This window comes from Hemiscyllium ocellatum, chromosome 11 (genome assembly GCF_020745735.1).
Source record: "Hemiscyllium ocellatum isolate sHemOce1 chromosome 11, sHemOce1.pat.X.cur, whole genome shotgun sequence".
Classification (NCBI taxonomy): domain Eukaryota; kingdom Metazoa; phylum Chordata; class Chondrichthyes; order Orectolobiformes; family Hemiscylliidae; genus Hemiscyllium; species Hemiscyllium ocellatum.
In genome coordinates, this window is record NC_083411.1 from 14,263,170 (window position 1) to 14,290,566 (window position 27,397).

General features: G+C 44.6%; 1 protein-coding gene across 1 annotated transcript in view; it reads left to right on the forward strand.

Moving 5' to 3' along the window:
* radx (RPA1 related single stranded DNA binding protein) overlaps nt 1-27,397 on the forward strand; it is a 77,594-nt gene that overhangs the window by 12,230 nt on the left and 37,967 nt on the right. Inside the window, exons 3-10 of the mRNA XM_060832028.1 lie at nt 3,774-3,916; nt 5,155-5,347; nt 9,999-10,107; nt 12,587-12,678; nt 12,768-12,890; nt 14,261-14,374; nt 21,752-21,919; nt 24,486-24,643. Of these exons, the coding sequence (XP_060688011.1) occupies nt 3,774-3,916; nt 5,155-5,347; nt 9,999-10,107; nt 12,587-12,678; nt 12,768-12,890; nt 14,261-14,374; nt 21,752-21,919; nt 24,486-24,643 (1,100 nt within the window). The remainder of the gene's footprint in view (nt 1-3,773; nt 3,917-5,154; nt 5,348-9,998; nt 10,108-12,586; nt 12,679-12,767; nt 12,891-14,260; nt 14,375-21,751; nt 21,920-24,485; nt 24,644-27,397) is intronic.

Consider the following 27,397-nt stretch of genomic DNA (forward strand, 5'->3'; position numbering starts at 1 on the left):
CACATGGGAGGGGAAATTGCGATCCTTGAAAAAGCAGGCCATCTGGGATTTTCTATGGTGGAATTGGTCATCCTGGGAGCAGATGCAGCAGAGGCAGAGGAATTGGGAATAAGGGACTGCGTTTTTACAGGAGGCAGGGTAGGAGGAGTTGTAGTCCAGGTAGGTGTGGGAGTCAGTTGGTTTAAAGTAGATGTCCATGGTTAGTTCTAGGAAGGGGAGGAAGGTATCTGAGGAGCATGAGGTAGTGCCCACGAAGAGGTTGAACAGTTCATCAAAATCACCAACTCCTTCCACCTAGACCTCAAATTTACCAGGAACACTTCGGACACCTCCCTCCCCTTCCTGGACCTCTCCAACTCCATCTCCGGTGACCAACTAACAATGGATATCTACTTTAAATCCACTGACTCCCACACCTACCTGGACTACACCTCCTCCCACCCTGCCTCCTGCAAAAATGCCGTCCCTTATTCCCAATTCCTTCACCTCCGCCACATCTGCTCCCAGGACATCCAATTCCACCATAGAATATCCCAGACGGCCGCCTCCTTCAAAGATCACAATTTCCCCTCCCACGTGGTCAACGATATCCTCCAACGCATCTTCTCCATTTCCCGCACTTCCGCCCTTGAACCCCACCCCTCCAATCGCAACAAGGACAGAAACCCCCCAGTCCTCACCTTCCACCCCACCAACGTCTAGATACATTACATTATCCTCCAACACTTCCCCCACCTACAAACAGATCCCACCCCACCCCATTTGCATTTGGGAGAGACCATTCCCTCTGCAACTCCTTTGTCAGATCCATGCCCCCGCCCATACCCCATCCTGACACCTTGCCCTGCAATTGGAGGGGTGGGGTTCAAGGGCGGAAGTGCGGGAAATGGAGAAGATGCGTTGGAGGATATCGTTGACCACGTGGGAGGGGAAATTGTGATCTTTGGAAGAAGTACAAAACTTGCACCCGCACTCCGCCCCCCCACCCCTCACCTCCATCCAAGGCCCCAAAGAATCCTTCCACATCTGACAGAAATTTACTTGTATTTCCACACACATCATCTACTGTATCTGTTGCACCTTATTTGATCTCCTCTACATCAACTTGTGGATCATTTCAGAAAACATCCCTGGGGCATCCACATGTTCCAACCCCACCACCCCAGTGTCGAACACTTTAACTCCCCCTCCCACTCCCCAAAGACATGCAGATTCTGGGCCTCCTCCATCACCAAACCCTAAACACCCGTCGCCAGAACACCTCATCTTCCATCTTGGGACCCTGGAACCAATGGGATTAATATGGATTTCAACAGTTTCGTCATTTCCCCTCCCCCCACCTTATCCCAGTCCCAAGCCTCCAACTTGGCACCACCCTCTTGACCTGTCCATCCTCCTTCCCACCTATCCGCCCCAACCCACTCCCATTTATCTCTTGGCCCACAAGCCTCATTCCTGATGAAGGGCTTATGCCCAAAACGTCGATTCTGCTGCTTTTCGGATGCTTCCTGACCTGCTGTGCTTTTTCAGCACCACACTCTCAAGTCTGATCTCCAACATCTGCAGTTCTCTCTTTCTCCCTATAGTTTGTCAGTATGGGATCCTTTACACGTATTAATAGCTGTCGTAATACTTAGTTTGTGGGCTCCCATGATACCCAAGAGTCGAAGTACTCTGGTGGTCATTTCTGATATGTCCTTAATGTATGGCAGCGTGACCAGTGTGTCCGGACATGTTGTGGTCTGTCGTGGAAGTATCAGCGGAGACTATGGTTTCTGGGTACCTGTTGTTTCTGAAGACGTTGTGCAGGTGTTTTTATTCAGCGTTGCACAGCTCCAGGCTGCTGCAGTGTGTTGTGGCTCTCTTGAACAATGTTCTGATGCAGTTCTGTTTGTGGGTGTTGGGATGGTTGCTACTGTAGTTGAGTACTTGATCTGTGTGGGTGGCCTGCCTGTATTCACTGGTCTGCAGCTCCCACTTAGCTGTGTTCCACCATTCCATCCAGGAAGGAGAGTCAGTTGTTGTTCTCTTCTTCCTTGGTGAATTGTATGCTGGTAAAGATGTTGTTTACCAGTTGATGGGTTTCTTCTAGCTGTGTGCATTTGGCAATGATCAAGCTGTCATCTACATAGTCAATCCACCGTTTCGGCTGGATAGTAGGCAGTGCTGTGTGTTCTAGTCTTTGCATGACAGCTTCTGCTCTTTAGTCCTGATATCAGTGATCCCATGGTGCTCCATTGATTTGTTGGTATATCTGGCCATTGAAGCTGAAGTGAGTTGTGAGGCACACATCCAGTAGGTTGAGGGTGCTGCCTTTGCTGATGGTATTGGTGTTGTTGGTTGCCTTCATTCCTGTCAACATATCTATCCTAGGACAAGCCACATCGACACATGCACAGGAATTGCTGCAAGCCTGGCACTCGACCTGGAACTCCATTGACAAACAGGTCAAGTTAGACCCCGTATACCAACCACAAAGAAACAGAACCAGCGACAAAACAGGAAATAACATCACCAACCCCTGCAGATGCAGACACATAAATAGCAAGTGGGACAGAACACCAATGCTTCACTGGAGGCTCACTGATGATGTAAACTAGAATGGTGGCGAAATATCTAAGATCAAACTCAGCTCAGTGAGCAAGTCAACATCCTCATGGCAGGAGTGGATGTTTGTAGATGTGGTATGAGTCAAGTCGGATGCTTTGACTTGGATGATGTCAAGTTTCTTGAATGTTGTTGGAGCTGCACTATCTGGGCAAGTGGGGAGTATTCCACCACCTTCCTGACTTAGAGTCCTAGAGATGTCCAGCACAGAAACAGGCACTTCTGTCCACTTATCCATGCTGACCAGATATCCTAAACCAATCCAGTCCCATTTGCCAGCACTTGGTCCATATCCATCTAAACCCTTTCTATTCATGTAACCATCCAGGTGCCTTTTATATGTTGCAATTGTACCAGCCTCCACCACTTCCTCTGGCAGCTTATTCCATACACGCACCACCCTTTGCATGTCCCTTAGGTCTCTTTTAAATCTTGCCCCTCTTACCCTAAACCTATGCCTTCCATTTCTGGACTCCCCCAACCCAGTCAGAAGACCATGTCTATTTACTCTATCCATACCCATCATGATTTTATAAACCTTGAACTCCATCTGCCATAGCTCTGCTCATTTACTTTATATTTTATCCCTGTGTAGCTTCACATTCACATCTATGCTACATACAATGACTCCAAAGGTTGTGTAACTGATGAAGGTGGATATCCTTCATCCTTAATCCAAGTCATTAATGTTAGTAATCAAAAGCCGAGGCCTCATTACAGATGCCTGGGTGACATCACTTGACGCACAGTGCCAATTAGAGAACAGTTAGAGCAAATTACTGACACTTGTCACAAAGTTACCTCCAGTTTTTTTGTGTGCTGATGCTTTGTTCACAATCTTTTCTCAGGTCCCTTCTGTAGATCAATACAGACAGTGCAAAGACATTTCCCTGTCCACCATGTTAGAGATTTCCTTGGCAGTTCATCTGGATTAGACTGAGACTTATCTGACCGTCACAAATCCATGCTTATCCACTGACCGATACATATCCAAACTCATTTTAAAATTGGTGACTGTGAATATTGATTAAAAAGCAGGAACTGCTAGAAATACACAGTCAGTGAAACAGCATCTGTGGAAAGAGAGAGAGAGAGAAGCAGAATTAATGTTTCACCTTTCATTTTGAAAGAAAACCTAACATTCCATTCCCATTGTTTTCTGACAGGCTTCGGACTCATTTCCCTCCAAGACCTGTCAATGACCTGGAGAACGAATGTTGGATTTCCACGTCTTCTGGTGCGAATAATGCACAAGTCCAGGCTACGCTATTATGGACGACCCCAAACAAAGGTGGACTTTCCATATCAGGTCAGTGATCCCATCTGTATTCACTCCCCGATGTTCTGAAGGTTTTGAAATGTTCCTCTGTTTAAATCCTGATCCTGAACTTTCGTGTTTTGCAAAACAATTCCAACATTGAGTGCCCAAACTAATTGCCCAGAGGGCAGTTCAGAGCCAACCACATTGCTGTGGCTCTGGGGTCAGATGTAGGCCAGACCAGGGAAGCACAGCAACTTCTTTCACAAAAGGATAGTAGTGAAATGGATGGGCTTTTCTGACAATCAACATTGGATTCATCAACTGATGCCTAATTCCACATATTTATTGAATTCAAATTCCACCACCTGCCATTGGCAGGATTTGAACCCAGGTCCTAAGAACATTGCCTGGTCTCTGGATTAACAAGCTAACCGTAATGCCAGTAGGCCATCACCTCCCCTGATAAACTATTGTTCCCTGACTGCTTTATGTGGCTCAGTATTGAATTTTGCTGCATAACATGAGCAAAGTTAAGTATCTCACCCACAAGCTGTGTGCTGGAAAAGCCTCTTCACCCTGTAGAACAGGCAGCCCCCACCACTATCTTTGTGTTCAATATTTTCTAATCAGCCTGTTCAGACACATCTCTGAAGTAGGAGGGATTGAACCTGGATCTCGTGGTCGCGAGGTAGGGATATTACCACAGTGTCACTAGAATCCCCCTGTTGGGCTTTCCAACCTCTGATAAACCATTGATACTAGTTTGCAATCAAGCTCCCTATTGTATTATAGCAACTTGATTTAAACATATTCACAAATGGCCTGTCTGTGTGAAGAGGGACTCTCAGGCATCACAATGTCTGTCATCGTATAACCGATAAACACACAATTGCCATGTTGCCATTTATCTCCTGACCCTCTGCACCCTGTTGTATAGAAATCTGTAGATTAATGCATCGATCAGTTCAGTATATCATTCAGTTATGCAGTATCAACAAGTTCTTAATTGATCTTCACTGATATCTATTAAGATATTTGAATTTCTTATCTCAACAAAACCCTTTGTATTTACTTTTTGACTTTGTTAAAAGCCACTGGGGTTTTTTGATGTGTTCTTTAGAGGTGTAATTTCTTGTTTTAGGTTTACCTGTGATCCTGGAGGTAAAGGGTTGTAATGGTGTGGTACAGCATTTGGGGTAAAGCAAACCCATTGTAGAGATGGTGATGTACATCCCACCCATCGGGCTGTGACTGTGTCTAAGATTTCCTTTTGGCTTTTGCTGTAGGCCTACTTTGAAGTAGCTGATCAGTCGGGTATGATGCCTCTGGTTTTGTGGAACTCTCTGTGCCCTGAATGGTACCAGTCCCTGCACGTTGGCACAGTTCTCCTGCTGCACCGGTACTCAGTTAAACACAGTTACCAGATGAGAACCTGGGCCACTCCACGTGACCCACAGATAAAGAGTCTTAGAACCATAGGTGAGAGTACCACATTCACTGTTATCTAACGTAAGTGCACTGTGCTTTAAGTATTATTCTACGACATAGATATCCCACATTGTTTATTCTGTAAGCACAGAAACCAGCTTACTGGTCAGTTAGCTGGCACCCATTAGTATCAGAGCATAAAAGCTTCAGTACTTTTGTCTTTGATTATCCCTCCATTTCCCTCTCCCTCCCCATGCACCCACTGCCCCACCATTGTCTCCCTTTCTCTCTCACCGTCTCTCTCTCTCCTTCTCTCTCCCCCAATTTCACCCCACATCACTTTTCCCTCTTCGCCCTCCTCCCTCTTCGCCCCCCCCCCCCCGTCTCTGTCTCTGTCTCTGTCTCTGTCTCACCCTATGACTATCTAGCCAAATCTCTCCCTTTTTAACTTTCATCCAACTCTGTCTTATTTAGCTTTACAGTTCTCTGACTCTGGTCCTTGTCTATCGTTTTCTGATTCATTCTGTTTTTAATTTCCTTTTCTCTTAATAATTTATTTTGCTTTTCTTTTCTTTGTCTCCTTCACTTCATCTCTTGCTTTACCCTCTTTCTCTCCTCCCTGACTCTCTCCATCTCTCTTTGTCGAGAATGCCTGAAAAGTCGGTTTTGCAGAAGTCCATTTGAATCATGCTATTATATTGCTCGTGCACCTTTATTGTTAAATCCTATTTTTTAATTTTTTTTAATCCAATTTCATCTCTGGTTTTTTTCTCTTCTTTTTGTTTCTGGTCTGTTGTTTCCAATTCCCTTGAAGAGGATAGCACAAACCTCCCTGTGAAATAGTATCATCGAGCTGAGAAAGAGGCTATTTGGCCCATTGTGTCTGTGCTAACTGATAAGGTTATTCAGTGCGTTCCATGCCCTCACCAACATACCACCCACACCTTAATGTGACCACTGAATGTGTTAATAACAGACTCCTTTGTCTTCTCTTCTAATAAGACCATAAGATGTGGGAACAGAAGTAGGCCATTCAGCCTATCAATACTGCTCCACCATTAAATTAAATCCTGGTTGATCTGATAATTCTCAACTGCATTTTCCCCATAGCCCTTGGTTCCCTGATTAAAAGTCTGTCTATCTCAGTCTTGGATATGCCTAACGACTTTACTGCAGAGGACTATTAAGATTCAGAATACCATAAATTCACTGAGAGGAAAATTCTATTTCTGTCGTAAATGTGTGACCCCTTATTTTAAGATTATTCCCTCTGGTTCCAAACCAGAAGGGAAAACAACCTTTTGACATCTATTCTGTCAACTCCTCTAAGAATCTTGGATGATTCATTCAGGTTACCTTGCATTCTTCTCAACTCTAATGGACACAGACCCAATCTGTGGACCCATAAGGGGTGGCAAATTGACTCCGTGGTTAGCATTGCTGCCTCACAGCACCAGAGATCCATGTTTGATTCCAGCCTTAGGTGACTGTGTGGAGTTTGCACATTCTCCCCCTGTCTGTGTGGGTTTCCTCAGGGTGCTCCCGTTTCCTTCCGCAATCCAAAGATGTGCAGCTCAAGTGAAGTGGCCATGCTAAGTTGCCCATGCAGTTCAGCAATGTGTAGGTTAGGTGCATTAGTCAGGGGTAAATGTAGAGGAATGGGTCGAGATGGGTTACTGTTGTGGTTCTGCTCGCCGAGCTGTAAGTTTTTGCTGCAAACGTTTCGTTCCCTGGCTAGGGAACATCATCAGTGCGGTGGGAGCCTCGTGTGAAGCGCTGCTTTGATGTTTCTTCCGATAAATACTGGAAGAAACATCAAAGCAGCGCTTCACACGAGGCTCCCACCGCACTGATGATGTTCCCTAGCCAGGGAACGAAACGTTTGCAGCAAAAACTTACAGCTCGGCGAGCAGAACCACAACAACGGATACCCGAGCTACAAATCTTCAATCAGATTTTAGATGGGTTACTCTTCAGAGGGTTGGTATGGGCTTAGAGTCATAGAGATGTACAGCATGGAAACAGACCCTTTGGTCCAACTTGTCCATGCCGACCAGTTATCCCAACCCAATCTAGTCCCGCCTGCCAGCACATGGTCTATATCCCTCTAAACTCTTCCTATTCATATACCCATCCAGATGCCATTTAAATGTTGCAATTGTACCAGCTTCCACCACTTCCTCTGGCAGCTCATTCCACACACGCACCACCCTCTGCATGAAAAAGTTGCCCCTTAGGTCTCTTTTATATTTTTCCCTTCTCACCCTAAACTTATCCCCTCTAGTTCTGGACTCCCCCACCCCAGGGAAAAAACTTTGACTATTTATCCTATCCATGCCCCTCATGATTTTACAAACTTTTATGAGGTTACCCCTTAGCCATTGAATCTCCAGGGAGAACAGCCCCAGCCTGTTGAGCCTCTCCCTGTAGCTCAAATCCTCCAACCCTGGCAACATCCTTGTGAATCTTTTCTGAATCCTTTGAAGTTTCACAACATTTTTCCGATAGGAAGGAGACCAGAATTGCATGCAATATTCCTAACCAATGTCCTGTACAGCCACAACATGACCTCTCAACCCCTGTACTCAATCCTCTGACCAATAAAGGAAAGCATACTTGACACCTTCTTCACTATCCTATCTACTTGCGACTCCACTTTCAAGGAGCTATGAACTGCACTCCAAGGTCTCTTTGTTCAGCAACACTCCCTAGGACCTTACCATTAGGTGTATAAGTCCTGCTAAGATTTGCTTTCCCAAAATGCAGTTGGACCGAAGGGCCTGTTTCCACACTGTAAGGATTCTATGATTCTATGAATCTGTCTCCTCTCCTCTCATAAGACAGTCCCTTCATACATAGTACCACTTAGTGAAGCTCCTCTGGATGGCCTCCAATGCCAGTATATCATTGGGATTATCAAAACTGTTTGAAACAAATGTTGATAAAGTAGATGGAGGAGGTTTGTCTGAACATTTTGAGAATTGGATTGCTGGTATTAATATGATTTCCCAAACCTCTAAATGGGCAATCCTGCCACTGGACACCTCCAATATAGAGCTGTGCTCATGGCATGCATTGGCTATTGAATCAAGCTCTACTCCTGAAAGAGCACGGGCTGTCAGATTCCCTGTTTCAGCCCTCAAATCAAACAAAGCACTGCAGATGCTGGAGATCTGAAATGAACACCAGAAATTGCTGGTGAAACTCCGCAGGTCTGCCAGGGAGAAAGCAGTCAAGTCCTGTGACTCTTCTGTCAGAACTCCGAAGACTCGCTGAACTCGAAACGTTAGCTCTGCTTTCTCCCCACGGATGCTGAGTTTTGGCAACAATCTCTGCTTTTGTCCCAGGTTTCAGCAGTGGCCCAGTGGGAGTAAACTTGACTTTGAGTTGGCAGAATCCAGAGTTCTCTTCCCAGTCAGAATACCTCAGCACAAAGTGAATAGGAACAGGATACACCTACTCAGCGTGTTAAGTTGGTTCCACTGATCATGGCTAACCATCTCTGCCGCTTTCCTGTGCCATCCCCTCATCCTTTGACATTGAGTCTGCAGTGGTGAATCATACCCAAAACCGTAGATTCCGCAGCTTTCTGGAGAATTCTAAATATTTATCACCCTCTAAATGAAAAGATGCCCCCTCATCTCAATGTCCTACCCCATTTCCTGAGATTTTATCTACTTGTTTTAGATGCACCAGCCATCTATCTGCCCCGTTACTGCCTGTACAAACTACTTTAGCTTCACTGAAGTTGTCTCTCATTCTTTGGAACTTCTGGAAATGCTGATCAGACTCCTCAAGCATTCCTCGAAAGACAATTGCACCACCCCATGGATTAATGTGGTGAATCCCGAATGCGTTTTCTCCCTGATTAGTATATCTCTCCTTAGTGAAGTACTGAGGGCAAGTTGCACTGTCATAGGTGCCATGGCTGTCCAGATCATCTGGTATTGCTTGAGGGAGCAAGGACAAGGGGAAATTATGAATCGTGCCACCTGAGGAGGGGAAAACTCCTTTCTGTTCAACAGCTCTTCTGAAATGTGACACCTCTGGCCGTATAGAGCTTCCCCAGTGCTGCACTGGAGTGTCAGTCTGGGGTTTGTCTTCATCCTTTGGAGTGGAACTTGAAACCAGAACCTCTTGACTGAACTGAGTGTGCTACCACTTGAGTCAAGTCTGATGTAGAGTGTCTCAGTCGGGTAGAGCACCCTAGAAATACGAGCAGCAAGTAGAGGACTGCTGTTATTTGCTGGTAGCTACATGTTGAACTAATTAAACGCCAAAAGTATTTCACCCTTAGAGTCACCCTTGGATTATCTCTAAACCTTAGTCCTTGCCGAGCTGCAACTCAACACAGTCAATACTTATCTCATCAACAAATACCATTCAGATGAATGATCTGGTTATTATCTCATGGCCTTTCTGTATGTAATCCTTGTACCAGTATTGCAGCAATGTTTAAAAAGCTTGTGATCCTTTGGGACAGCCTGCCATCATGAAAGGGGCTACGAATCTTTGAAGTTGGACATGTTTATAAAGAAAACAGAGTGTGCCTCATATGAGTCAAACACTGGCCTGTGGCTGTCTCAGCACCTTGATTCAGAACCCTTACAGAGTGCTGATGGGTTTCCCCCATCAGCTAGTCTCCAGAAAATCTGTTATTTCTGAAGGTTTTCCGTTAACTTTCTGCTGGATTTGATTTCAGAGATCTGCCTGAATCCGCGAGACCCTCGTGCTGAAATCCAGATCGTGCCACATCAGCAAGTCAAAGCAGAGTGGAGGTTACCTGACATTAAATACAATTTTATCACGAGGTACTATTCCTGTATTAGATTCCCTTTGAAATTCATCACCACTGCATCATGGTAGCTACTGCTAAACACATGAAGTGATGCCGATGGTTTTATGTCAGTGATATAGCTTACACTAACTGGTTGCAGTCTAATGCGCAGTGAGATAAGTTTACCCACACAGTGAACAATAATTTCCTCATGTACCTGGGCTTACGCAGCATTGTATTTCAAAACACCACGTTTGTTCATTTGTTGGATGTGAGCCAAAGCTGTCAAAGCCAACATTTGTTTCCCATTCCCAATTCTCTCAGCTCTCTCGACCAATGCAGAGGGCACCTAAGAATTGGTTACCTTGCTGTGGGTCTGGAGTCACCTAAGACCAAAAGATTTTGGAGCATCCAATAGGCCATTCAGTCCATCACGTCTGCTCCAGAAATAATTTGGAGCCTAGGGAGTGTCCAGGTGAGTGTTTTGCTGGAAGTGGCCTTGCAGGTGGAGACGGTGGCGCAGAAAGTGTTTGCCACACTTGTCTTCATTGGTCGGAACAATGTGTATGGAAGTTTGGACATCATGGTGCAGCTCTGCACCCCTAGGTCTCCTTGTTCATCAACGCTCGTCAGGGCCTGACCATTAAATATATAAGTCCTGCCCTGGTTTGCCTTACCAAAACGCAACATCTCACATTTATCTAAATTAAACTCCATCTGCCAATCATCAGCCATTTGATCCAGGTCTCATTGTTTTCTGCGACAATTGTTTTCACTGTCCACTACAGCACCTACTTTGGTGTCATCTGTAAACTTACAAACCGTGTCTCCTATGTTTGCATCCAAATCATTTACATAGATGACAAAAGGCGATGGACCTAGCACTGGTCCTGTTGCACACTGCGAATGAAATTTCTCTGGAATGCCTCCAATACATGAATCCCAGGGATGAACCTGCATTGCAATCCCTCTCTGACACATCTGTCCCTCCTTACTCAGTGAACTGCTGCAGGAGAGCAGCACTGTCATGGTGCAATGAATGGCTGGGCCATCTGTTTTAGGTATTGTGTGAGGGGATGTGTCAACTAGGACATGTAGGCCGATCCAGATAGGGATGGCAGATTTCCTTCCCTCAAGGTGCAGTAGTGAAAACCGATTGATTTTAATAATTTTTGCAGGATTTTAACGGATTTATGAATTGAATTTAAATTCCGTTAGCCACCGTGGTGGGATTTGAATCCTTTATCTTGAGACCCTCAGCCTGGCCCTCTCCATTGCAGGTGCCGTGATAATATCACTTCACCACTATCTCGCCATGTCACTCTGACATGTCTTCTGCTTACCCAACAAGCAGCATTTATTTCTATTGTGATTTATTCTCCCAGCCTGTTCAGAGAGCCATCTTGGCAGCCTCGCAATCCTGCTGGGTGATGACGGTCTGTCCAGAAGTTTTAATAGAAGCCACAAACAGTACGTGGACAAACCTTTTTATTCGACGGCAATGGGCAACATAATTAAAGTGCAGTGTCTCAGTGGTGTCTTATCCTGCACCCTCAGGATATCCTGAAATGTTTCACAACGGGGCGTTTTGAAATACGGTCACTTCTGTAACGGGGGCAGATTCTCGCGGTTAGTTTGTGAGCAGCAGATGAAACAATGGCCATTTGCTCTGTGCTGGTAGTGGTCGTGTTTGTGGAGGCAGGATACTGGGGCAGCAAGCTTTTCTGTTGTCCCTGAAGACACATAATCTTCCACACCTACCTTAACCGGAAGCCTGGGTTGAACACACCCCTGAGTGAAGGTACCTCCAACACTGTTGCACTCTTTCCAACTGCAAATGTGTTGCTGGTCAAAGCACAGCAGGCCAGGCAGCATCTCAGGAATAGAGATGATGTGTGCACTCTTTCCAAGTCTGCACATTGATCTTCCTCTGGGTGCTCCAGTTCCTTCCACAGTCCAAAGGTGTGGGGTTAGTTGGATTAGCCATGCTAAATTGCCCATAGTATCCAGGGATGTGGGTTAGTCATGGGAAAATGCAGGGTTACTGAGATAGGGTAGGCACTGGGTCTAGGTGGGATGCCCTTCGGAGAATCGCTGTGGACTCAATGGGGCAAATGGCCTACTTCCACACTGTGTAGGCATTCTGTGCTCTGCCACTGCATATGATGCTCTGGAATGTGGATAGAAAGTATTTGTTATTATGGACCAATCCACATTATGAAGACTCTCTGTGACCAACCTTTCCTCCTCGGTTCCCTCAGTCTGTCTTTTAGTTCTAATCTGTGTTCTCTTGCCAGTCTTAGAAATAACATTTGCATACACTTCAAATCAGAAAGTGCAGTTGTTTTTTATTAAGTACGCATGATGTTTTCCCAATGGACTCCTGTTCAGAAAATAAATGCTCCAGGCAAATTCTTCTGTGAATCAACTAACTGCACATTTACAATAGTTCAGTATATGTTCAGCTTGCAAAATGATCTAGTCAGCTGTTTCATCTTAACTTGTTTTTTCAGGCTGGAGCTGGATCAGTTGCCTGAGGGTTTCACTTGCGATATTATTGGACTTGTCACCTTTGTGGGGAGATGTCAGCGAATAAGAAGGGAAGGTAATCTTTTCAAAGTGCTGACAATGGGAGAAATTCAGTATGACAATACCCTGTTTAACGCCCATCTCTTTTTTTTTACAATGACAAAGACAGCAGTGAGGATTTCTACTTGTACCGCTGGGTGCATGCTGTAGATGGTAGCACTGAGCAACCTTTTGTCCTGGAACTGTTTGCAACTTCACAGCCAGAAACCTTTCAACAGATTCATCCGAGTAAGTTATGTTTTGCCTTTTTGGTAATCAGCTGCAACTGACTGGAATTAACTAACTTGTTCCAAATGAACAATGTGCATATTATGCATTGCCTTTAACAGTAACTTGCATTACCTTTAATAACAATTTGTATGCATGTAAAAGCAAAATATGATAGAAATTTGAAATAAGAAGGGAAATGCTGGAAATACTCATCTCATTTGGGTAGCCTCTGCAGTAAGCGAAATGGACGAGATGTGTTACATCTTACTGGAAATAGTGTAATTTTTCAGTGAGTTTTGTGGATGGTTTCTTTCTGCAAGGCCTAGTGAGTTTTCCCATGCAATTGTCCCAAATTTGTCTCATTACCTATGCCCTCATGCCTCCAAAGCGCCACGCTCCTTGAATGTTACCCGATTCTCCCATTCACCACAGGCAGGAGGATGTCTTGGGAGCCCTGGCACCAGCGCTATCTGTAAAAGGCTGCTGTGTGCCCAGTCAGGAGCTGCCCTGCACAGTCCCTGTGAGTTGTTGTAGAGATGGCATAAAAGGGTGAATTAGTGCACCCACTTTACAGACAGATACTTGGAGAAGCTGGTGGTGCAGAGGCGCAAGCGTTTCTTCCCTTAGTCACTAGTCCATAGACCAGTCAACTTCCTATTGCCAGCAATATGTTCATCTGGGCACTTCCTTGGCCTAAAATGATCTGCAACTTAAAGTTCAATTGCTCCTTGTTCGAACAGTTATTTACACGCTGCCTGGCACAGGTGTCCAGTTACTTGCTTTCAAAACATACATCACCGTTGCCAGAACTCTTTTTTAAAGATAGTTCCTTCTTATTTCAATGCACAGTTCAGTATTGAAAACCACAATAATTAAAAAAACACTGTAATGCTCCATAGCAGGAGAGTTAGCAGGTAAACTTAATATTGCTGACCACGTGGCCTTTAAAACTAGTATTGATGTCAAATCTGAGAAAGCCACATTCTTTAGCATTAACAATGGATATCCTATATGCCCCCTCAAGTTGACGTAAAATATCTCTTGGCACCATTGCTAGTGTCCTGGCTGAAAGAACAGATTGCCCGGTCATTACCACATCGGGGTTGGTGGGAGTGTGTCGCGTGCACATGTTGCTTTTCCATCTTCACAATGAACATCTCCCCTCCCCCGCCCCCCACCCCAATCATCGTTCCCTGTAAGCTGTGTGCGCGGACAGCTGCTCTGATGGTCCACGCACAGCGTTTGATTTCAGCACGCCAGTTGCAGCGTTGATGTCTGGATCCAGCCGGTAAGAATATTCGAGGGAATGCTGCTCCTTGTTTTGGGACAACCGTAAGAGCTGTGCCAATGGAAGTGACCCTCCTTACAGGCAGTACTTTTCTTTGCAGTGACTTACTTGGTGTGCACCCAGATGAGGTTGGTTCGAGAATTACGACCTGGTGGAGTGATTACCACTGTTCCCTATCTCACTACCTCCAATGAAAGTCAGATCTCTATCTCAGGTGGGTTCCCTGCTCCTCCAGCTCTGTGTATGTGCGTGAGAAACTTTGACCATTTCCGAACGTTGTAGTCAAGGACAGAGTCAAAAGGTGTGGGTGCTGGAAAACCACAGCCGGTCAGGCAGCGTCCAAGGAACAGGAGAGTTGATATTTCTGGCATAAGCCCTTCATCAGGAATATGTTATATGTACTCATCCAAGTTCTTAGTTCATCTGCCTTACCCATCCTCCTCCTTGCATTACAACAAATCTACCTCACACTGCCATTCCCACCATGTTCAGTAACCTCTCCCTGCCTATTTTTCCTCTTAGTTTACTGATCCAAGTTTCTGATGAAGAGCTTATGCCAGAAACATCACTTCACCTTGATGTTGTATTCAAGGAAGTCTGGTGCTGACCACCATCTCAAGGGACATTAAAGATAGACAAAGGGGTGGGAACTGGAGCAGTAGATCAGACCAAAGAGCAGACAGAGACTTGGAATAGTAAACTAAGAGGAAAAATAGGCAGGGAGAGGTTACTGAACATGGTGGGAATGGCAGTGTGAGGTATATTTGTTGTAATGCAAGGAGGATGATGGATAAGGCAGATGAACTAAGAGCTTGGATGAATACATAACATATTCCTGATGAAGGTCTTATGCCCAAAATGTCAATTCTCCTGCTCCTCAGATGCTGCCTGACCTGCTGTGCTTTTCCAGCATCACACTCTCAACTCTGATCCCCAGCATCTGCAGTCCTCACTTTCTCCATCAATAACGATGATGTTGTAGTTATTCCAGAGACTTGGTTGAGAGAGAGCCAGTTTTGGCAGCTTCACGTTCCGGGATTTAGATGTTTCAGGTGAGTTGGAGAGTGATGTAAAAGAGTGGGGGAGTTGCGTTACTGATTAGGGAGAATATCGCGGCTGTACTGAGGGAGGACATCTTGGAGGGCTCATCCAGTGAGGCCTGATGGGTAGAGTTCAGGAATAGGAAGGGTGCAGTCACGTTGCTGGGGTTGTACTGCAGGCCTCCCAACAGCCAGTGAGAGAGAGAGGAACAGATGTGTCGTCAAATTATGGAAAAATGTTGTAGTGAGTGATTTTAACTTCCTGTATCTTGACTGGGACTCCTTAGTGCTGGGGGTTTGGACGGGGTTAGGTGTGTCCAGAATGTTTTTTTTGAAACAGTATGTAAACACTCCAACTTGGGAAGTAGCCACACCAAATCTGGCATTTGGGAATGAGCCCAGCCAGGTGATCAAAGTTTCAACGGGACGAACATTTCAGGAACATTGAACATAACTCTATAAGTTTTAAATTACTTACGGATAAGGATAAAGGAATCATTAGGTGAAAGTATTAAATTGGGGGCAGACCGATTACAATATTAGGTAGGAATTGGGGAATGTGTTTGGAGGTGGCTGTTTGAGGGTGAACTCACATCTGGCACATGGGAATCTTTGAAAGGACCTGTGAAAATGAAGGATAAGGATGGCAACATTCTGGAACCTTGGATAAGACGTGAAATTGAGAGCTCAGTCAAAAAGAAAAAGGAAGCAGACATAGGGTTTGGGAAACTGAAGATAGACAGTTTCCCAAAGAATATAACAACAGCAAGAAAGAACTCAAACAAGGAATTAGGGTTAAAAGGGGCCAAGCAATGTCTTTGGTAAACAGGATTAAGGAAAATCCCAAGATGTTTTATACATATAATAATAGCAAGGTGGTAGTTAGGGAAAGAATAAGTCCACTCAAGGACAAAGGAGGGAATTTATATGTAGAGCTGGGGGAGGTGGGTGAGGTCCTTAATGAATACTTTTCATTGGTATTCATATAGGAGAAGGATATGGTGGGTGATGAGGCTTGGGAGGAATATGTTGATATTCTGGGGCAACTCAATATAAAAAAAAAGGTGTTGGGTGTTTCAAAAGGCATTAATAGCCAAGTTCCAAGGAGCTGACAGGATCTATCCCAGAATGCTGAGGTCCACAGGTGAGAAAATGCTGGGGCCTTGTACAAAATCTTTATACCCTCTTTAATCACAGAAGAGCTCGCAGGGGACTGGAGAATAGTCATTGCTGTTCCTTTGTTTAAGAAGAGCAACAAGGATAATCCGGGAAATTACAGACCGGTGAGCCTTATGTGAGCGATAGGTAGAGAAATTGTTGGAGAAGTTTCTTAGGGATAGGATTCACTCAAATTTGGAAAAATATGAACTTATTGGCAATAGGCAGCATGACTTTGTGCTGGAAAGGCCATGTCTCACAAACTTGATTGAGATTTTAGAGGAATTAACAAAGATAATTAATGAGGTCTGGGTGGCAGATATTGCCTGTATGGCTTTTAGCAAGGCCTTTGATAAGGTCCTTTATGGCAGGCTGATACAAAAGGTGAAGTCAAATGGGATGCACAGCGAGCTGTTAAGACAGAACTGGCTCGGTCAGAGAAGACAGAGAGTAGCAGTGGAAGGGTGTTTTCTGACTAGAGGCCTGTGACCAGTGGTGTTCCTAAGGGATCAGTGCTGGGGCCCCTGATGTTTGGAATTTTTATAGATGATTTGGAGGAGAATATAGGTGGCCTGATTAATAAGGTTTTTTGATGACACAAAGATTGCAGTGGCTGCAGATATTGAGGACGATTCCAAAGGATACAGATGGGTGGAGAAATGGCAAATGCAGTTTAATCCAGACAAATGTGAGGTGATGCATTTTGGAAGATCTAATACTGGAGGGAAGCATACAGTAAATGACAGAACCCTGGGAAGCATTAACATACAGAGGGATCTAGGCGTGCAGCTCCACAGTTCTGTGAAAGTGGCAACGCAAGTGGATAAGGTGGTCAAGAGGCATACGGCATGCTTGCCGTTATCAATTGGAGATTAGAGTATAAAATTGCAGCTGTATAGAACTTTAGTTAGGCCACATTTGAGGTCTGTGTACACCACACTAGCAGAAGTATTTGAAGGCTTTGGAGAGGGTACAGAAACAGTTTACCAAACTGTTGCCTGGTTTTGAGGGTATAAGCTATGAGGAGAGATTGGACAAACATGGTTTGTTTTCACTTGATTAACAGAGGCTGAGGGGTGACCTGATAGATGTTTACAAAATCATGAGTAGTATGGTCAGACTGGATCATCAGAGTCTTTGTCCCAGGCTAGAAATGTCAATTATTGGAGGATGTAGGTTTGAGATAAAAGGAGGTAAGTTTAAAGGAGATTTGAAAGGCAGGTTTTTTACACAGAGGGTGTAAGTGCCTGGTGTGTGCTGCCAGAGGAGGTGGATACGATAGCACATTTAAGGGGCATTTTAACTGATAAATGACCGAGCAGGTTATCGAGGGATGTGGACCATGTCGAGGCCAAAGTTCTTTAATTTGGAAAGGGGTCATATGTCAACACAGGCTTGATGGGCCAAGAGTCCTGAGCTGTGCTGTTCTTTGTTGTAATAAACTTTAGCCTCACCGGTGATACACTTCTGGACTGAGCAAGCAAGACAGAACCAGGATGCTCCCACAAATGTATTTTGATGCTTTTAAGTCCTTTACTCAAAATGCCATATGTAAATTTCACGAAGACATGTAGCACAGAATGAGACCATGTGTCCGTTTGTGGCTCTGCTGGTGATTAGAAAGAGCTGTCCAATTGGTCCCATTCCTCATTTCCTTCCCTCGTGTCCATCTGAATTTTCTCGTTTGAGATATTCATCCAATACCCTTTTGAATTACTCCCACTGCTCTTCCAGTCATAACAATTCATGGCCCCAAAACCAAAAACAAATTGTTCTCATCTCATATCTGGTTCCTTTGCCAATTCCATTCACTCATGTCTGTCCAGTTCTGGTCACCCTGTTATAGGAAGGGTATTATTAAGCTGAAGAGATTTACCAGGATGTTTGCTGGGAATGGAGGGTGTGAATTATAAGGAGAGACTGGGATTTTTTTCACTGGAGTCTAAGAAGTTGAGGGATCTCTTTATAGAGATTTATTAAATTATGAGGGGTATAGATAAGGTGAACGGAAGGTGTCTTTTCCTGAGAATGGGTGATTTCAAGATTAGGGGGCATATTTATTAAGGTGAGAGGAGAAAGATTTCAAAAAGACAATTTTTACACAGAGAGTGGTTCATGTGTGGAATGAACTTCCAGAGGAAGTGATGGATGGAGATAGTTACAACATTTCGATAAGTATATGAATAAGAAATGGTTGGAGTGATGTGGGCCAAGCATAGGCAGATGGGACTAGTTAAGTTTGAAATTATGATCGGCATGGACTGGTTGGACCAAAGGAATTCCTGAGGGTCTGTTTCCATGCTCTATCACTCTTGATATTGGGATTTCAATAACTCAAGATTAATATGGCGATGAGGACAAAGCAAGTCCAACATGTCCTGTCACCCAGCGTATACCCTTTCTTCTTCCACTCTGCTTCACTGGTGTAAAGGTGAAATTTGCCCATCACTCATTAGTGAATGTGAAACCTGCCAATAGCTGTGTGGTCTTTAAACCGTGACTCAGCTGTCTTTATTATTCTGCCGCGTTGACTGTTTCAATCAACCGCGTTTCAGTGTTACATTATACTGTCCTTTGCACTGTTCTTCAGTTTAGAAAGTGCAGCTCATATATATTAAAAATAAATTGCAGCGCATGAATAGAACCCTGTAATTTAATCATGGGATTCAAATGACTCACAATTCATTTGGGCTTCCTACTGCTGAGAAGCTGTGTTGTCATTTGAAACCTGGAGTGTAAATTATAAATGAACTGTTCCCATTCTTCCATAATACTTTATAATTTCAAAAGGCTCAGCAATGATGTTTCAAACTGTGAAATACACCAGTAAAGGTGACTTTAAGGATGAATCATTTTTGCTTGAAATTTCATTTACCTTTGGTGAACCCAAGTAATTGTGTAGGGATAATTATCCATGATTAATTAGCTCCCTTGTTGGCCGCCCACTTCCATTTCTCATTTACCATTTGCTCCATGGTGACATCACCTGAAAACGCAGTGTCCGTTTCCATGTGGATGACCTCCAGCTCGACCTCACCAATTCCTCCCTCGTCATCTCCATGGTTTCCAAATTATCAAATTATTTGTCTGATATCCAGCAGTGGACAAGTTGAAATCAGTTCCATTTAATTCTCGGGATGAGCAAAGATAAATGCTATTGCAACTCAATTTTGACGCTTTACTCACATTACCAGAGGTGAATTCAGTAGAGATGTAACAGCACAAAAGGAGGCCATTTGTCCCAATGTGTCTGCACTGGTACTTAGAGTTGTCCAATTGGACCCAGTTCCCCTTCTCTTTCTCTACGTTCCTGCAAGTTTGAAGTAGTTATCCAATGCCCTTTAGTACATTATGAATGAATCTTCTCCCACTGTCTTTAGAGGCAGTGTATTCCAGATCATTACAATTTACAGCCCATTGATAGATTCCCCATAGCTCCCCTTCTGTTCTTTTGCCAGTTGGCTTTGATCCCTGCTACAAGCACTCAGCTCCCATCTCCATTTCTCTCCCTGACAACTCTGGTGAATGTCAACTGTTCACAAACTTGTCATCCGATTTAATCCCAAAATAAGCCTTCAATTTAAAATATCCTTTCATGTGGGCTTTCCTGGAAAGGTGTTTATGTGGGCTGTCACTGCAAGATTATTTTTTTCCACCTACCCAAGGTGTGGGTTGGATGCCAGATGGGTGAAGTGTCAGGGAGATCCAAGGGTATAAGATTACAGGTAGTTGGGGGTACAGTGCCAAGTAGATGGGTGCCAGGTTGATAAGGTAGTGAGCTGGCAGGAGACTGGATGGTGGATGGGTGAGGTAGCAGAGGTGCCAAGTGCATAGAGGGTGGTAGGCATGGATTAGGGGTTGGCTCTGGCAAGGGATTGGAGAGATGTTGGGGGGGAGGGCCTGGACCAGATTCGGAGTTGGGCATCATGGAAGTTGGGGGGTGGGGCATTGTGTTCAGAAGGAGTTGCGTTTGGACTCGGGGCAAAGAGTGCTGACAGTGTGTGTGGGTCAGGGGCATCCCTCTCGCAGTAAGCCAGGAGTTAAAGTGGCTTTTAATCCCCTAACATTTCCTGGCTAACTATTTCAAAAAGTCAGTCACAAACATCCGAAGGAGGAGGAGACTTGCTCAGTGAGCTGCAGATGCCAAGTAATTGCACATCTGAAATTTCAATGTCAAGTTCCTGGGCACCTCCCGCATGGTCAGTACGTTGGGATTTCTGCACATTCTAGGTGTGCATCTTCCAGGCTACATATGACCTCCCCCTATCCAGAAATCTGGGCCACTACCTTCCAGTCCACGCCATCAAAATTCTTCATAATTTTGAAAACTTCATTTAAATCTCCTTTTTTCTGCTGTGGGGCAACCATCCTTGTTTCGGCAGCCCCTCCTCAGAAGCGAAGTCCCTCATCCCTGCTATTGTTGTAGTAATTCTCTGTGCCTTCATCAGGCCAAAGGGTTAAGGGCAAACAGAAAGGGAGTGCAAGTAAGAGGGAGACAATGGCCTCGTGGGGTCATTGAGTTTATTAATCCAGAGACCCAGGTGATGTTCTGGGCACCCTGGTCAAATTCTGCCTTGGCAGATGGTGGAATTTGATTTCACAAAGTGTCCAATGACTGTGAAACCATTATTAATTGTCAGGAAAAACCCATCTGATTCACTTAAGTCATTTAAGGAAGGAAATCTGCCATCCTTACCTGGCCTGGCCTATATGTGAATCCAGACTCAGCAATGTGGTTGAGTCTTAACTGCCCTCTGGGTAATTAGGGATGGGGATGAATATTGGCCTAGCCAGTGAGACCCACATCCAGTGAAGGAACTAAATTGGTTCATGCTGCTGCCTCATAGCGCCAGAGACCCGGGTTTGCTTCCAGCTTTGGACAACTGTCTGTGTGGAATTTGCACATTCTCCCCATGTCTGCGTGGGTTTCCTCCCACAGTCCAAAGATGTGGACGTTAGGTAGATTGGCCATAGGAAATTGCCCACAGTGACCAGGGATGTGCAGAGCTGGGGCATTAGTCATGGGAAATGCAGGGTTACAGGGATAGCACCCGTGTGGGTAGGTCTGGGTAGTATGCTTTTCCGAGGGTCAGTGTGGACGCAATGGGCCAAATGGCTTGTTTCCACACTGTAGGAATTCTACTGTTCCATGAATTTAAAAAAAAGGTGACTGAATAACTCTGTCTGAATAGCTCCTTTTTACAACGGACTGAATGGCCTCCTCAGCACATGATGCTGCTGAGGTAATGAGCCTGCTTGTTGAGCACAGTAACCTCTTGATGATGTGAGTGTTAAAGCTGCTTGGTAATAATTGCTGTACGGTGACCAGTGCTGTTCTGATTGACCTCCTTGCACTCATTCTCATGGCCATCTCTCCCGATGTTCATTTTCAGGGCATCACAAAGGCCAGCCATACACAAAGGACCCCAAAGTCCAGGGCTTCATCCGGTGGGTAAAAGGGCAGCACGAGAAGGATGTGATGAAGAGTTCTGTAATTGGCGGTTACTATTCCTTCCCTCCAGCCCCAAAGTTATTTCAGGAATACTGTAAAAATTTGGATGGTAAGAATTGTATTGGACTCGCTGCACCTTGAATTCCTCGATGGTGTCCCTGACCTACTGTCAAAATAATGAACGCTAGTAAGGAAAACGATTGAGCTTCGTGTCCGAGGCAGAACGTCCCCCAGGGCTGCTCTGTGTACCATCACTCTTCCTCACCACCGCCCCCATTGATCGTTCCTTGTGTCCTCCAGTTGAGTCCATTTCTGGGTTGAGACATTAAAATAAAGCCCCTGTGCTTTTTCGTGGGTGTTATGAAAGCTCCTATGGGTCTTTTCCAAAGGAGTTAACCCTGGTGTCCTGAGTAATGTTTATCCTACAATCAGTAACGCAAAAAGAAAACGCCAGGTTATCTGGTTATTGTCTCATTACTGATGGTGGAAGCTTGCTGTGTGCAAATTGAGCTGCTGTGTTCCAAAGTGCTTTGGGACTTCCTGAGGTCACAAATATCACTATAAAAATGCAAATCCTGTTTTTCTTTACACAAGAGGATGATCTTGACTCTCAGGGCATTATGAAGGATAACGGATTGCCCTGCGATTTCCAACCTGCTGTATTCAACTTTCAGAATCTGCGGCAGAGGGTGACCGAAAGCAAATCTTGTAATAGTACAGGGTTGGCTCTACGTTGATTCAGACTGGTGAAACATTACTGTGCTGTGAGCTATCACTGAATCAGTCTGATGCAAACATGTACAGCTTTGTGAGAGCACCTTATGTCTTTTATAAACACAAGAGCAGGTCAGGAATATCAGCGCATAACTCACCTCCTGACTCCCCAATTCCTGTTCACATTCTACAAGGCACAAGTCAGGTGTGTGATGGAATACTCCCCACTTGCCTGGACGGGTGCAGCTCCAACAATGCTGAAGAAGCTTGACACCATCCAGGACAAAACAGCCCGCTTAGTTGGCACCACATCCACAAGCATCCACTCCCTCCACCACTGACACTCAGTAGCAGCAGTGTGTACTATCTACAAGATGCACTGCAGAAATTCACCAAGGATCCTTAGACAGTACTTTCTAAGTCCACAGCCACTTTCATCGAGAAGGACAAGGGCAGCAGATATATTGTCAAAGAGTGTGGTGCTGGAAAAGCACAGCTCATCAGGCAGCATCCGAGGAGCAGGAGAATTGACATTTCAAGCATAAGCTCTTCAGTCATTCCTGATGAAGGGCTTATGCCCGAAACGTCAACTCTCCTGCTCCTCGGATGCTGCCTGACCTGCTGTGCTTTACCAGCACCATAATCTTCGACTCTGATCTCCAGCATCTGCAGTCCTCACTTTCTCACAGCAGATATATTAGAATACCACCCCCTGCAAGTTCCACTCCAAGCCACTCACCATCCTGACTTGGAAATATGTCGCTGTTCCTTCCTTGTCACTGGGTCAAAATCCTGGAATTCCCTCCCTAAGGACATTGAGGGTCAGTCCACAGCATGTGGACTGCAGGGGTTCAAGAAAGCAGCTCACCTCCATCTTCTCAAGGGCAACTAGGGACGGGAAATAAATGCCAGCCAAGTCAGTGACACCCACATCCCACAAATTAATACATTTTTAAAAAAGCCTCCGCCTTTTTTTTCACAATTAATACACCGGCTGTGGGTATCGTTGGCAAGACCAGCATTGATTCTCCCTCCTGAATTTCAGAATCAGATGGGGAGGTGTCTTCTTCACCATCTTCCTCGGCCCTTTCTGAGGGCAGTTAAGAGGCAACCGCATTGCTGTGGGTCCGGAGTCACTTAGGCCAGATGGGACCAGAATGGTAGCTTTCCTTCCTGAAAAGATTTCAGCTAACCAAGTGAGATTTTGTGTAACATTCTCTGGGCACCATTACTTTCAATAATGGTTTATTCTGGATTTATTTAATAAATAGAATTTAAATTCCTCCAGCTACCACACTGAATCGAGTCTGTTGATTATTAATCTAGGCCTATGGAATGGTAAAATAATGCTGGAAACTCTCAGCAAGTCTGGAAGCATTATTGGTGAGGGAAGCACAGTATTGATTTCCTCTGGATTACTGATCTGGTTAACATAAGCACTATGTTAACACCAGTCTGGTAATATAAGCACTGTTACCATTGGTGTGGTGATACTAGCAATGTGTTACCGTTGGCCTGGTAATGTAAGCACTATTTTACCACTAGTTTGGTAATATAAGCGCTCTGTTACCATTATTCTGGTAATATAAGCACTGTTACCACTGGTTTGGTAATACTAGCACTACGTTACCACTGGTTTGTAGCATAAGCACTGTGTTACCATTGTTCTGGTAATGTTAGCACTATGTTATCATTTCCATTTATCATTCATATGGAAGTGTTTACTGGTGTTGTCACATACATTCAACAAATGTGTCATCTTCGACCGATAGTTCCTTGATAAGAAACCTGAATCAATCCTGTCAGTTACAAAAATCTGTCACTGCTTTGAAACATCGGAAAGCCCAGTTGTGGCCCTGCAGCAGATAATGTTTTACTTGTTTAATTTATGAAGTGCTTGTGTTTACTATGAGGCTGTTGGTGGTTTAACCTCATATCCAAAATGGGTTTTAATTCTCCAGCTGAGGCTCTCTTGACCTCCACCAGTGAACTGAAGAAGGAGATTGAAAGTCTGCACTATAAAGAGCACAAGAGGTTTATCCTTCAGGGAACCATCGTTGCTGTTCAATACATCTGTCTCTCAGATCCTGCTGTGAGACTGGGAGCAGTGCCCATTCAGGTATGGTTAGCTCAATGCTGAAGTTTGGTTCAGCACTCACCAATGGTTTTAGTTGAAGCCACTGGAGATGATCATGTCCCTCAAATCTGCAACCTGGCACCCTTTCCAGTGACATTTATTCTTTTACAGAATGTGCCCACTACTGACATTTGTAGTCGAATCCTAATTGCCGGTGAGAAAGTGATGGCAGAGCAGAGATGTCACGACCCCGCCTAGTGTAGGTAGACCCCAGATGCTGCTAGGGAGGGAGTTCTAGGATTTTGACTGAGTGGCACTGAAGCAACAGCGATACATTTCCAAGTCAGAACAGTGAAGTGAACTTGCAGGAATTGGTTTCCCATGTATCTGCTGCCTTTGTCTTTCTAGGTAGTAAAGGTGATGGGTTTGGAAGGTGCTGTTGAAAGAACCATGACGAGTAGTTGCAGTGGGCTTACAGATGGTAGGCATGCCTGCCACTATATGTCAGTGGAATGTCGTGCCAATCAAGCAGGCTGCTTTGTCCTGGATGATGTCAACTTACTTGAGTGTTGTTGGTGCTGTAGCCATCCGGGGAGTGGAGAATATTCCGTCGTACTCCTGATTGTGCCTTGTAGGCAGTAGACAGCCATTTGGGAGTCTAGATCAGAGTGGTGCTGGAAAAACACAGCAGGTCAGGCAGCATCCGAGAAGCAGGAAAATTGACGTGTCGGGCAAAAGCCCTTCATCAGGAATAGAGGCATTTGGGAGTCGGGAAGTGAGTTACTTACTGCAAAATTCCCACCTCTGACTTGTTCTTGTAGCCGCTGTTGACAAAGTACAGCTTCTGTTCAATGACAACGACAAAAATGTTAAAAATCACACAACACCAGGCTATAGTCCAACAGGTTTAATTGGAAGCACACTAGCTTTCGGAGCGACACTCCATCAGGTGGTTGTGGAGGGCTCGATCATAACACAGAATTTATAGCAAAACTTTACAGTGTGATGTAACTGAAATTATACATTGAAAAATTGATTGTCTGTTAAGCCTTTCATCTGTTAGAATACAGTGATAGTTTCACTTCTTTCATGTGTAAATCACAAAACCCTTCTTTTTAAAGTTGCATTCTTGGGTTAGCTGCTAACAATGATGAAAGCTAGACAGAGTCTAGCTCCGAAAGCTAGTGTGCTTCCAAGTAAACCTGTTGGACTATAACCTGGTGTTGTGTGATTTTTAACTTTGTACGCCCCAGTCTAACACCAGCATTTCCAAATCATGACAAAAATGTTGTAAGTTTAAAGTTTCGGCGATGGTAATGTCATTAAAAATCAAGGGGAGATGACTAGATTTTCTTTTGTTGATATGGTCATTCCGAGCAATTCTGTGGCACAAATGTTACTGACTATCTGTCCAGTATTTGTGAAAGGTGTCAAACGTTGTACAATCCCTGAAGTTGCTGTTGTCACCATGAGTGGACTTGTCAGCAATTAAACATTGACCTGTTTTATTTGTCATGCTAACTCTTATCTCTAATCAATTAAATTTTTTTTGCATTAGGAATACACCCTAATAAATTAACCTTGCTCCTCTGTGTTTCATGACAATGTTTGTAATGAGAGAACTCTGATATTGATACTTCACGCCAAATGTTGAGGAAGGCCAGTGAAACTCATTACAAGTCACACTGCAAATCGGGAACTCTCCAACCAGTAAATATTACACAACATTTTGCATTTCATCAACTTTGCTTCCCCTATCATTGTGATTCATAGTGACCACATCTGTAGCAAGTGTTGGTTGCTTAAGGAACTCTGGCTCTGGCCCGAAACGTCGAATTTCCTGTTCCTTGGATGCTGCCTAACCTGCTGTGCTTTAACTAGCAACACATTTTCGGCTAAGGAACTCTGGCTCAGAGTTGGAACTTTGAACACTGCAAAACATCAGACACTGCAACACATCAGGGAGAGAGAGAGTTGCCAAAATGCTGTGTTTCAGGAGGCAGTCACACCCCTTAGATAAACCACCTCAATGGTCAGTGATCAGGGACTACAAATGAGAAAGCTAGAGGGATCCAGGAGGTAGTGCTGAAGGAGCCTCAGCCCTTGAGCCTGTTGAACAGGTTTGAGATTCTTGCTCCCTGTGTGGATTAGAGCAGGGACTGTAGTGGGGATGGGTAAACTGTCTAGAAGAACCACAATTATCTGAAGGACACGGGCAGAGAGTATTTCGTTGGGTTAAGTGAATGCCGGATAACCATAAGTTGGATAACATAGTTAGCCAAGCATCGGGACCTTGCGATCTTGTTCGGATAATCCAAAATGCGGTTAATTGAATGCCGGATAATCGAGATTCCTCTGTATAGGGCTGAAGTACGGGGAACCATTCGAGAGGGGAGATGAGGGAAATGTAGTTGTAATCAGGAACAGTATAGGTCAGGGAAATAGACACTGTTCCAGTGGCCAGGATCGAAAGTCCCAAAGATTATGTTGTCTGCCCGATGCCTGGGTTCAGGATTCCTGAACTGGCCTGCAGAGGACTTAGAGTGGGAGGGGAAAGATCCAGTTGTCATAGTCTGCACAGGTACCAACATTACAGGTAGAACGAGAGTTCTGCTGAGGGAATATGAACAGTCAGGGGCTAAATTATTAAGCAGACCCAAAAAGATGATAATCTCTATATTACTACCTGAGCCATGAGCATATTGGCACAGGGTCAACAGGATTAAAGAAACAAATGTGTGGCTCAAAGATTGATGTGGGGAAAAGGGGTTGAAATTCATTGGCAGGAGTACTGGG